Source organism: Dermacentor andersoni, chromosome 10 (assembly GCF_023375885.2).
Source record: "Dermacentor andersoni chromosome 10, qqDerAnde1_hic_scaffold, whole genome shotgun sequence".
Classification (NCBI taxonomy): domain Eukaryota; kingdom Metazoa; phylum Arthropoda; class Arachnida; order Ixodida; family Ixodidae; genus Dermacentor; species Dermacentor andersoni.
In genome coordinates, this window is record NC_092823.1 from 111,898,539 (window position 1) to 111,911,301 (window position 12,763).

General features: G+C 41.3%; 1 protein-coding gene across 2 annotated transcripts in view; it reads left to right on the forward strand.

Moving 5' to 3' along the window:
- Positions 1–12,763, forward strand: part of LOC126544687 (uncharacterized) — a 36,757-nt gene that overhangs the window by 14,534 nt on the left and 9,460 nt on the right. For both annotated transcript variants that reach the window (XM_050192139.3, XM_055077804.2), the window contains exon 3: positions 639–725. In XM_050192139.3, the coding sequence (XP_050048096.1) occupies positions 639–725 (87 nt within the window). The remainder of the gene's footprint in view (positions 1–638; positions 726–12,763) is intronic.

Consider the following 12,763-nt stretch of genomic DNA (forward strand, 5'->3'; position numbering starts at 1 on the left):
CTTGGGGCACCCTGTATATATACATACATACATACATACATACATGCATACATGCATACATGCATACATGCATACATACATACATGCATACATACATACTTGCATACATGCGTGCATACATACATACATACATACATACATACATACATACATACATACATACATACATACATACATACATACATACATACATACAAACTCTTGCTAAAAAAGCTCGTTGCAAGTAGGCGCTTTGTCGTAACCTGCTTGTCTCTTTTGGCCTCAGTGTGCGGTGTAGTTTTGCCATTAACAACGTTAGGTTGTCGTTAAACAAACGCGAAAAGTTGACAACTTTTTTTTGCTCTGTTGGTGCTTGCTTCTTTTTCTAGAAAATGTGCTTCGGCGCAGTTTCAGTTAGTTTTGCAACCAGGTAATGAACGCGTGCAACAGTTAATAATGCACCGTATTTCAGGGGTACCCTTTCAGTGTTACTAAAGTTACAGCAACGCTGTGTTCCACGTTCTGCAAATTTGTACTGAAATGACAGGCGATCAGAACTAGAGCTTCTTTGAACATACGATTGATAACTATTCGAGCGTTAATTTCAGAATACCATCTTTTGGGGCATGGTTTTCATTGACGTGCGTTTTGACCAACAGCGAAGCTCCTTTTCAATGCATTCATGAGAGGTGTGCATAAGAAGATGAATGAATCCCATCATCATTCTTCGAGTGCATCTTCTACAGGTAAGAAATGGCTTTCCTTCAACTCCCATGAACGATCAAGTATGCTTAACTGCTGAAAGTGCCAGTCAGAGAAATTAGAGTATACAACACAAGTACGATGAAAGCAAATCAAGCTGCGTCCTATTCTTTTAGTTAGAAGCCGATAAGAAGACATGGGCATCACAGGACGATCCAGGCTTTAGGTTACCAACAGCGAGCGAATTTTTAATTCTCAATATGGATCCAATTTCGGCGGAAATATTTGTATACACGTGAGCCCAGGTGAGAAGTCTCCGTGTCAAAACGCCGCTCGAATTTGAGGCTTTCTAGTTTGCCCATTGTTCGCAAGAACAGATGAAGGACTCTCGCGTAGTTGAGCGAGCAACACTTATGGCTTAGTACAAGTTTCAAACGCTAAAATTATCCGTGCTGAATTTTTGTTTCGCGTTTACGCGAGATGCATACGACCATTCAAGATGTGCTCGTTTCTTTAAATAATAGTGTACGTTAAAGAACACAAATAATATACGTTAAAGAACACAGTAGCAGTACTGTGAAAGACAAAACTAGCTTTTAATGGGCGAACCTGTGCCCACAAAACAGGCTACACTTAAAGCGCAACGATACACTGTAAACACAAATGAGCCCATATGGGCGTTTTAACAGTTGATATGCCATTTTTCCCCCCTAGCTTAAAATGAGTACGCCCACGAGAAGAAGTAAAATAAGCTAGAACCATTATTATACCCCCGACCCCATTTGAAGGGGCATTGCGGTTGTAAAATGGGGGTTTTCAAGGAATAACGGTGGCGTAGGGGAAATTGAGACGAGCCAAACAGAGAAAAGAATAACTCAGCCATGACCAACAAGGCAGTCAGCCGCAGCGACAATTTCAGTAGGATTATTTCTGCAGTCAGATTCGAAATATCCGGCGCAATGTGTGTCGGCGCTGTTTTTCTGTTCGGAGTAGCCGCGCCTTGGTGCTGCAGAGGACGCCGAAGTCGGAACTACGCGCGGAGGAACACCAGCCTTCGGAGCGCGCGCGCGCGCGTTGAAGCAGCTTTCAGCGACGGCCATTCGACCAGCGACGGCACATTCTTCTACCGTGGTTGATGTTTCTCACTGCTTTGAACCCCCAAGACTCCACGGTAAGTGACTTTGAACGATTATTACATGTTCTATGAGTGTGCATGTGTTCTAAGTGAGGAGACGCGCTGATATGACTTGTTGAAGGTCTCGATACAACATGGCGCGACAGTTGACCGTCCAGAACCATTTTGCACGATCACTGTGTTTCTTCGAGCTTTGTCGTAATCGAGGCGACTTGAGTGCTCAGAGTCAAGCGAGTGTACTTAAAAATTAGGATTTTATATAATGAGGGACTTTGCCGCGTCTTTAATTGGGCGGATGTGAGCATTCGACATGATCCCCGAAGCGCAAGCCACTACCATAATAGTTACGTGCAGTGCGAGGTGAGCTAAGCTTCGCCGCCTAACCGCGGCCTGAAAATGTGGCGGCTCGTTAAGGGCTTACTGCGGTGCGCGTGTGTGAGTGTTTGTACAGCGATCATTTGAGCGAGAACCGGCGGCGCTTCTTTGTGCGCGGTATCTGCTAGCTGGCGCGTACGTGGCGCCAATCCCCTAGCTCGTGCGATTGTGTGCAGTAGGTCGCCCACTTAGCGCGCATTGTGCAGATTTGCCAGTACGCTCCTTTCTATCGTCTGTGTCTCTTCGCGCCCACGTCGTTGATTGTGCAGGCAGTGCGCGACTGCGGCACGTAGCATGTAGAGCCTGCGCCCGTCGACTTTGATCTACGGGCGTGAAATGTCGGCGGCGCGTTTGTGGTATTAAAAGCGTGTGGTGAGCTTCCTACGGCACTACGGGTCAACGCCGCATGAGCTGCCGGTCAGAGTATAAGAACCTCTTTATTGTTAGCGTACTGCTTGGCGGTAACAGGTGTCCTGCTTGGGTTCAGATTACTGGATACGCCGTCACTTGAACCTCGGCGGCCGGAGCAGGTGAGTACCAGTGGCGCCGGCACCTCGGCCGGCAGAAAACGGTGCCCGTGCCGTGACGAGATATATCAATTTACGCGATAGCATTGCCGGTGATAGGTCATACGGGCGCGTCGCTCCATGCCTGTGTTCTTTGCTGAGGCCGCCACTACGCCTGCGGTGCACTTACTACGTTATATCTATATAGTCGATGCTTGTGCAATGTTGTTATTCAACAGCTGGCGCTGTGCTCTGGATACCTGAACTTGTTTAATGTTTAATTACTTTGCTGCTGTGCCATTGCTTATTGGGTACAGATATTTAGTATTGAATTCTAGGTGCCAAATTAACACAAAGAAGTTGCGCTTTTCAACTCAGGTTCATATCACACATCACAGCGTCATCCTATATTGCACGAGTATTAATAACAAAATTTCTGTTGCTGGTGAAAAAAAAAAAGGGCAGACCGATCAACCTGTAACCTGTATCTGTGAGAAAAATGTGCTTCAAGTCCGCGATTGTCTATAAAAAAAGGTACTACCTTGGTATTCAATGTCAGTAACACTCATAAGTTATGCATCCTTTTGTGTGAAATAATTTGTCTTAGAAGCCATTCATTGTAAGGGATCAGTAAACATCTCATAGCTTAAGTAGTGCATATGTGCATGAGTTGGGCAGAGGTATTGGTTTGTAAAGAGCAAAGCCATTAAGATATAAAATATTGGCAAGCTTAGTTTAACAATAAGCTGACGAATATACAAAACCTAATGTAGCAGCAGATGTTCTCCAAGATAAGCTTGTGACCAGCTTTTTTGTGTTCTGTGTGATCACTGTAGTGTCAAATTTTTCATTTTTATTTCAGGACTGCGGCTGCGGTCGTTTCATTGCCAACTGTGAGGATGAAGCAGCTTCATGGCCGGAGATCGGGCGCCTCCCATCAGTTTCCCTTTTCAGCAATAGAGGCCTTGGTATGCTCTTACCTAGAGTTTGCTTTTTTACCCTGTATGTTTTGAGTGCAATGGCTAGTTTAGCGGCATTACTTAAAGTGATTGGTGTGACACCTGTTCCATAGGAGGTATGCAGGTTATCCCACGTAACTCTAGCAAACTTTTAAAAATATGAATATGCCATCTAGCTGCACAGAACCTATGTAATGTTGTTTCCTGTCTCTTGGAAATACTTGGATTTGCTGCATTTTGCCTAATTACCTAATTAGTCTTAATCAATTAATCAACTTCTCAAATGTAATTAGATAAAAAGTCTCAATTATAAAATTGTAGAGCAATGTGAAAATTTCCCAGTACAGCTATCTGTGGCTCAATATGTGCTACATAATGTGTTTTTAGAGCATGAAAGATGCCTGAGAATCTCGCAAAGTGCCTTGAGTATGTTTCTGTGTGACAGCGCCTGTGTTGTGTTCTTCCTTCAGTCCTCGTCTTTTGCGCTGTACTAACAGTCGACCTCGAGTGGCCATTCCCGTGGCAGTCTTGCATGTATTGAGTGCTTGCCCTGTATAGGCATGTGTGTTTCCAGTAAGCAAAAAATACTGAAGGAGCCCAACGTGATGTATTTCAGGACAAGTGTATGGTGTAAATTACTATGTGACAATAAAATAAACTGAAACAAGACTTCACAGTAGAGGTATGCAGGTGTGTGCATCAGTATAATGACGAAAACCTCATGCAAGTTTAGAAAAATATTCATTAAGTTAGTTTCTGTCATTCTTCTCTGTCACATTATTATTGCAAAAATGTGCTCTCTAGTATTGCACGATTAAAAACACAGTTCAAACACATCATTTGCTGGAACCTTGACATTCATAGCAACATAGAGAGGAATGGTTAAAAATTTGCTTTGCTTCTCTGACCTTCATTTTAGGTCTTTCTCATGTTTGCTAAGCTTCTTAAACTATCATAGACCCCTTCCAGGGTTTACAGGCAGCTTGAGCACATTGTGCCAGATTGTGGAGAAGCTGCAGAGGTCGCAGTGTGTATAATGGTGTGCGGTAAATGCAAGTTTATTGCAAGATGCATTATGCTCAGTACCAATTATATTAAGTTATAATTTTAGCAAAAATCTGTTTTCCAGATATATATCAATGTGTCTCCAAAGAACTGCACTTTTTAAAAGAGTTGCTCATTCTCTGTCTACTGTTCGGTGTTGTTAAATGCATGTATGTTGGACAGCATAGTGCTTGGCCTTCAGCTGAAGGTAGTAGTGTAGGTAGTAGTGTAGAAAGTGGTAGCAGTAGTAGCTTTATGCATGTGCATAAAGCTGCAGTAAGCCAAATGCGAAAAGATAAGGGCTAATACGATACAGCCATGTAGCAAAATTTACACAAGCAAACTGTTTGATGCAATCCCTAGGAAACTAAGCAAAAATATAAGAATGTGCTTATATGATAAACAGTACCTATGTTTCAGGCGCATGGCCTTCTACCGCCATATTCCATAACAGTTCATTATTTAACACTTTAAAACTACTTGCCCTGTTATGTCTAACTGCTCTAAATTCGAAAATTTTCATTGATTGCACTATGAAGGTTTTGGCCGTGGCTTAAGTTACTGCCAGAATTAAATTTATAGTTGTGGCCGTCCTATGTGTGATAACAAAAAGCCATTTTGGAACCAGGTGACTGTTATGCAGTATGCTAAGTGTGCGTATTAGAACAGCCACTTATATTTTCATTGTAACCATGTATAAAGTATGTATGTACACATCTCGAAGCCATAGACTGTGTACTGTTAATTGGAGGTGTTATTGTGTGGAGTAGGTTTTTTTGTAAGCATTGTCTAGAATTTGCACTACATTAAGGTGTAGTGAAGCCAAGCGAAAAATATTGACAAAATGGCTAAAGTACATTCTTAAGAGTATTAAGCGCACTTAGATGACTTTACAGCATGTAGTAAAACAAGAATGGGAACTGAAGTGCTTAATTTTTGTTCATTATTACCATATGGCACCAACATGCAATGAAGACAAAAGAGGAAGACAAGTGAAGTGCACTAAAGGGCAACTCGCTCCTGATGGGAGCTGCATTCACATCTACATGATGCATGCAATCTTTGAGTTATAGCAGCAGCTAACCACCTGTTCACATTGTTGCACATTTGTATTGTTTATGTACTAAGTCTGGCCCTGGAAGTGTTAAGCAGTGCCACTTGTGGCATTGGTGCTGCATGCAAGACATCCTTCTAACCACAGGTGTTATGTATTATGTAAACCTAAGTTCTTTTAAATTCATGTAACCCACAAAAGTTCCATTTGAAAGGATGTGCCATATTTGCCACCATTGCCATGAGTAGCATTGGCTGACAGTCACAGGGCGAGACGTTAACCTTGCTCAGCTATTATGCAAAACTATTTTACATACAAATGTGGTAATTAGTATACATGCTGAAAGCCTCACAGAATAAAATTTTTTATTCGCATCTTACAACGATTGTTATTTTGCTTTAACTCAGGAGGCCTTTCTACCTGCGTTGCATCCTGTGGCTGGACCACTCCCACGATCTCGGCAGAATCGTTACACAGGTGTGTTCTTTTGTGATTCTCAGTACTGATATTTTCTAGTTTACGTTCAATGTAAATGCACAGATCAAATGAAAAACAGGTTAAAAGATGAGCTCACAGGCACTGTATCCAAATGTTTGTTAGGAAGGAAAATCTTTTTTACAAGTTGTCATTATAGCAACACAAGAGAGTGTGCACATCACACCACCAGTACCTAGCAAGCAACAGCATTATACCGTAGAAGAAGCCAAAACATCAGGCGAAAACCTGTACTAAACTAGGGACTGTATTAAGACCTTTTCGAGGCTTAAACTATTTCTTGGGTTACTCTGTCTAATTGCTTGAACTGAACTGACGTGTCCTGCAAAACAATTCGCATTTGATACAATCTGCAGCAAAATATGAACAAAGGGCTGCAATACTCTAAGGGCCTACTATTGAAGTTGCAACCAGTCTTCCCAGTGTACTGCAGCCTCAGGAACATGAAATGTGGTACACTGTACCACATGCACACACAACAAATTTTAATCCATGGGCATCTGTACACTGTGCTTGTGCAGGACTGCACAACTGGCTGTTTATTCGTGACTGAAACAGCTACGTACATCAAGACTGTATTGGGAAGCCACCATCTTTTTCAGTCAGTGTAACAGTCCATAAACATATAAATTTCCATGAGCATTTTGTCTGCCACACTTTTCTTTGTCGTTTTTTTTGCACTCCAGCTTTGATGGCTGCAAGACACTTCAGGCTGGCTGAAGAGACAGTGGTAGCCTAGTAGGTGGCCTCACAAAGTTGTTATTTTGATTTTTAAGAGCCGACTTGCTTTGGACAATGCTGAATAACACATCAAAAGGCACGGGATTATTGACAAGGTTAGAATGACTTCGAAAGAAGTTTAAGGCTTCTTTTAAACTCTGATCTGTCTGCTGAGACCAAATCATGTCAGCTTTTAATGAAGCAATGTTCAGGTTGGAAAGCTGCAAGGCTGTGTGGGTACTCAAACACCATCATTGCTTCATATAGCTGAAGTTGCTGTGACATCAAGGCAGAAGGAAATGACATGGCAAAGGAAAGGTTGGTCGACAAAGGACTCATTGGCAATTATGTAGGTTCAAGGGCTATTGCACTGAGTAAGAAAATGTGTTCCTGATACAGCGTGAACAGTGTTAATGCTGAAGAACAAACTGGCACCATCTCCCCAGTCCTACACAAGCACGTGCATAGAAAGGGATGCCTGTTGGCCTTGAGGGCCACCACTGGAGGGATCACCTGCTATCGCTATGACATAGAATGTGACATCAGATGACTATAGTTCACACCTTTGCTGCAGCTCGCTGGCTGGGCAATTGAAGCCTTGATTGTAAGGATGAAAAGTTTCAATCACAAGGTGGCAATTTAGTTGCCAACTCTTACAGCATGGTTCACTACTCAGTGCTGCAGTGCTGGACGTATTTGACCAAGCCTGGTGCGAGTTCTCATGAGTACCCATGTTCAAGCTGCCGCTAGATACTTAGTTGATAAAGTCACTGAAAATGAAATTTGGTCATCGAAAGAGTCATGAAAACGATGCACACAAGGCTTGTAGCGTGCTTACTTGGTATGACCTCAGTCAAGACACCCTGTGTAGAGATGCTGGCAAAAGTGCAGCAGAAGTGTGGATTGAGGAGACAAAAATATAAGCTGTTCAAGTTCCACATATAACAAACTGATAATAAATCGCCGTTCAGCAAGAACTCCGGCAAAAGGGGCAAGCTGCACTCCCCACAACGAATGCTATAAAAACAGTACTGTTATTGCAGCAAAATTGCCTATAGCTCTTTTGATAGCTTGATAGCTGGTAGCTACTTCATGGTAGCACTTGATAGCTGGTATCACACAATGTTTTCTATGCCACGGAAATATTCCAGCACGTGGGGGCCACAATTCTCCTAGAGGCCAATACAGACACAGGTTGCCAGCAAGCATGGACTAAAGATTTTTCCGTTTGCATTGATGTAGTCTACCACATTTTGTTTTCTTGGGTGCACAGTCACACTGGGGTAACAATTTTCTGCCTGAATATTCATCGCAGGGAGCACTGCAGCCAGCTAAAGCGAGTTTTTTGTTCACAGATGCGGCAAGATGTAGACTTGACCCATTTTTCTCGGCACATTTGTTGGGTTCAAGAAAGAACACAGAGTAGCTTAAGAACTTTATTCCTTCTAGATTTAAGGCGTGGGGCCAGGTATTAACCATTGTTTTAAGAATTTTCCCAAACCGGGAAAGATTCTTTCTTGAAAGTCTTCTCATATCAGCTTGATACAGTCCCCGGCTTAGTATGGATGCATGTGCTGTGGCTTTGTTTTAGTCTGTTTAAAAGGTCGTTTTCCTTTTGAGTGTTCCAGTCGCAAAGAAATCACAAATATATTTTGATTTCAGGAACCCTTGTGACATTACATAATTCCTTTACATGTTGCAACCAAGCTTATTTTTTAAACACATGCCTTTCTTTCAGCATGAAAAAAACATCTTAGATGAAACAAGGCAAAAATGGCTGCTTATGCATTTGTACGATATTCCAACTGAGAGGGGTGAAAAGTAATAAAATGTTCTACTTTCATAATTTTTCTACCATGTGTACAACATTTCTTAATAGGCATGAAGCAAATTCACTTTTATCACTAGCCTATTACAGAAACAAAAAATGACAAACTGAGCTTTTAAGGGGGCCCTCAGAAGGGCCCAGTCCGTGCGTCTTCTTTTCTAGCGCCATGGCTGGGAGCGCAGCTGAGCACATCTGCAGCCTGCACACCCTGTTCTAGAGGTGATCTGCTGCCTGTGGAAAGACTAGACGTGCTGATATGGCGTGGTATTATGTGCGCAGTCTTCCCCCGTGTTTAGTACACGGGGTTGCATAATCTGTAGTTTCAGAGATGCATTGAAGTTTGATACAGACAAAGCATTCACCTCCACTGCCAGCACTTTTCATGATGGTGTCGTTCCACTGTGTGTGGCAGTATCAAAGAGGACAGGGTGGATGCGAAAGCAAGGCTGGGTTTGCTTCATGCTACCTATGTGAAGGTATCGTTAACACACCGTGAAACCGTATCTTTGGTCGCTGACTCTCAAATTCAAAACTTTTTTCTCATTCAGATTTGCGTTTTCTGACTGCGGCCCTTTCCGTGGGAAAACAATCCATTTGCAAATGTACTTATTTGACTAAACGGTCGAATCTGAGTACAACAAACCAAATTGCTGATTTTAGTGCATTCGTTATGTTGGGGTTCCTTTGTATATGACTCCAGAAAAAGCCGACCATTGTCTGCTCACACTCCGCCGCGCCCGCCCATATAGGAATAAACTTAATTTTGGTTGGCCACGATGCTTATTGGTGTAGTAGCTGTCGTGTGTCCACCCATACACATTTTGTTGGCTTCCCGAAAACCTCAAAGAACAGCGGTATTTTGCTTATGTGCATTCACTAATCAAATAAGTACATGTTTGCTAGAATCCCCATAATATTGAGTCAGCTGGTCTGCTTGAAAATGTTCAAAATATGGCAGTTAGATTTGTAATAGGAAGTCATACTAAAAGGCTTTGTATTACTGAGAGTAAGGGTAAGCTGCAATGGCAGGATTTAAAACACTGGGAAATCTCTTCAGTTAAGATTATTTCAAGCATATACTGTTCCAAACATGTAGAGATAGAGAAATTCATATCAGGCTATCATCATACCTCACAAGAAAGAGATTACACTAAAAAGGTTTATTAATTTCCTTTACTTATAGGTGATGCCTCACATTGTTTTTTCCTTGGACCAAAGGGACTGCAAGGTTTTTCAGCCTGCAATTGTTTGCATAGTTTTCAAAGATAATTCCCTCCCTGCTTTGTGTGCTTGATTTGAATGTAAGTTACATTACACAGAATGTATACCCCCCCTGCAATGCCAGTACAGGCGAAGCAGGTACTAAATGAATAACCACGAAAGGATTTTGGAGCGAGCAAAAATGGCATGTGCAATAGATATGCGTAAATGTCCCGTTGGTGTTGCTGTCAAACAAGAAATTGGGATATCGAGGAACTGAGCAAAGTAACTACATGTGTGCTTGCCAAACTATAGCTGTCATTTACACCTTGATTGTGACTTAGCTACCAAAAGAAGTTTTTTTGTCTTGTTCTTTTTCTGTTAAAATGTACTTTTTTCTTTGTCTACTTTCTTTTGGGTTTTTGTAGCTATATCGTGCACATGTGACCAATAATGCCGTGTGGAAGTTAGTGGTTGTTGGTATTTCTCACTGCCTGTCGTTTGTTCAATGTGTGTACTAAAGTCAATAGAGCACCAACCAGTATAAACTAGTGTGTTGAATTTGTTTTCTTGTTTTAGTACAAATGATCTGACTGGTTATGTGCCCAAATAAACAATTAGATTATGAAAACAAAGTTCATCAGAACATGTCATGCATTTTACTTATAATTACCCTATTTCAACTGCAGAACCCACATATTAAGGCATGTAGATTTAAGTGGAACAAGTCTTTTTGCAATCCTTAGTTCTGAATGGGTGAGAGCAGTGCTAAGGGCACAAAGTGAGTCCAATAGATAAATGGCATGGTGCACTGTGCACTGACTAATAATTGATGTGTTTTTGCAACAGACAAGCAAATAAATATCCAGTAATGCCTTGTCAGAGGCACGAAAGCACATAAAGAGGCAGGGGGTGGTCGGATACAAATGTGCTGTGGTTTCAGGTTTGTTAATAAGCATACCACTTTTCTGTAACTTCACAGAACATGTGCTGCGCTGACACATTAATCTTTTTTTTTCTTGTTGTTATATTGTGGGATTTGATTAGTTTCTGGGTTAATGGTTGCTGCTTTCGCTAACATGTTGCACTTATGAAATTTGGGCTGTCATCGGCACTGTTTACAGTGTATGTACTCTTATGGTCACATTATAGTGGTGCTTAATCGTGAAGGCTCTCATTCAAATATAAGCTTGTCTGGTCTACATATGCTTTCCTTCATGCCAAAGGAATAAGATATACTATGTTTATGTCAGAAGGAAAGAAATTGAGACTGGTGTCTATTATTGCACATAAATCTATGCTTAGTTGCGTTAACATTTTTGCATAATTTCAACAACTTATTTAGTGCATTTCTGTAACATTCACACTCTTTCTTATCCACTTAGGTGTAAGGAATAAAGGCAAAAAAGTAAAGCATTGCAGTGGATTTAACTTAATGCTCTTGATTCTTGTTACCTTCTTGATAGCTTTTCTATTTGGAAGAGCATATGTACAAAAGCATGTTTTGACCAAATAGGCTGCTGTTTGGGAGGCTTTGCAAGCACCACTATAACGTGACAAAAGCAGTGTGTGGCCATTTGGTTATATAAATTCTGGTGTAATGACACCACAAAAAGTAAACAAAGATATGTACGCACATGACACAAGCACCGGATCTCACTTCAAGCTTTAAAATAAGGAAACAGGCAATATTTAATAACAGGTGGAGACATGATGTGATGATATCTGTTAAAAGAAATTCTTTATGCAGTGCAACTAATGGATCACTGATACATTCGTCATACTTTTTAAATGTTGCAAGCCACAATTACCTTGCATGTTGTCAGGTCGTAATACCTGGCTACAACGCAAGTTTTGTGGAACACAGGACCGCAGTCACATTCTTTGCAGTATTTAACATTGTGTGATGGAGGATTGTTTCACACGGATGACTCATACTCCCTCAATTTCCCTGATTTCGCATTAATAGAGCATCCCATCTGTCCAATGTAGGCACGGCCTTATGATGGCAGCAGACTACACAACGCTTGCGGCCTAGCTCACTAGATGCATATTGTGCTTCAACCACAACCAACCTTTTCCTTTTTTTGGCTTCTGCCTTTTATTACAGCACAAAACTCTCCTAACAAGGGCCTAAGAAAACAATGATTTGCGCAACTAAATTAGGCATGAATATGGAATATAATGAATGAGATGAAGTAAAAAAGTGGTTGCAGTTGTTTCGTATGCATTTGTAATTTTCATGGGTAATTGTGTAGCTGGTCTCTACGGGCAAAAATTTTTTTTCTGTATGAAACATGTGATGAGAGATTTGCTCTGATGAGAAAAAAAGACAAGCCAGGAAAACAAATTAATTTGTTGCGTGCAGCACAATTTGCAGGCGGTGCACTGTGCAACGGAGGTTATGTACAGTCAGCCATTCCCATCCAGTCATGCTTGCATTGCATACACACATTGTATTAATTTGAGATTGCGGCTAATGAAGTTTGTGTGGAATAACTCTCATTCGCACATAGTGATGCACTGCAAAATAGATTGGTTCGTTCCTGTGTTCATCAAAACTTGTAGCCAAAAATTATGAGCAGATGTGCATAAGATAATTAAGCTTTGGCAGATTAGCACGAAAAGGACAAATGCATCAGTCATTCTCAGCTACATTGCACAAAGAATTTGTTTTTGAATTAATGACATCACTTCCTGTCACTATGTGATGTATATGATGTCTGTTTTCTTATTAAAGCGAGAGTTGAGGTTAGGCACTTGTGT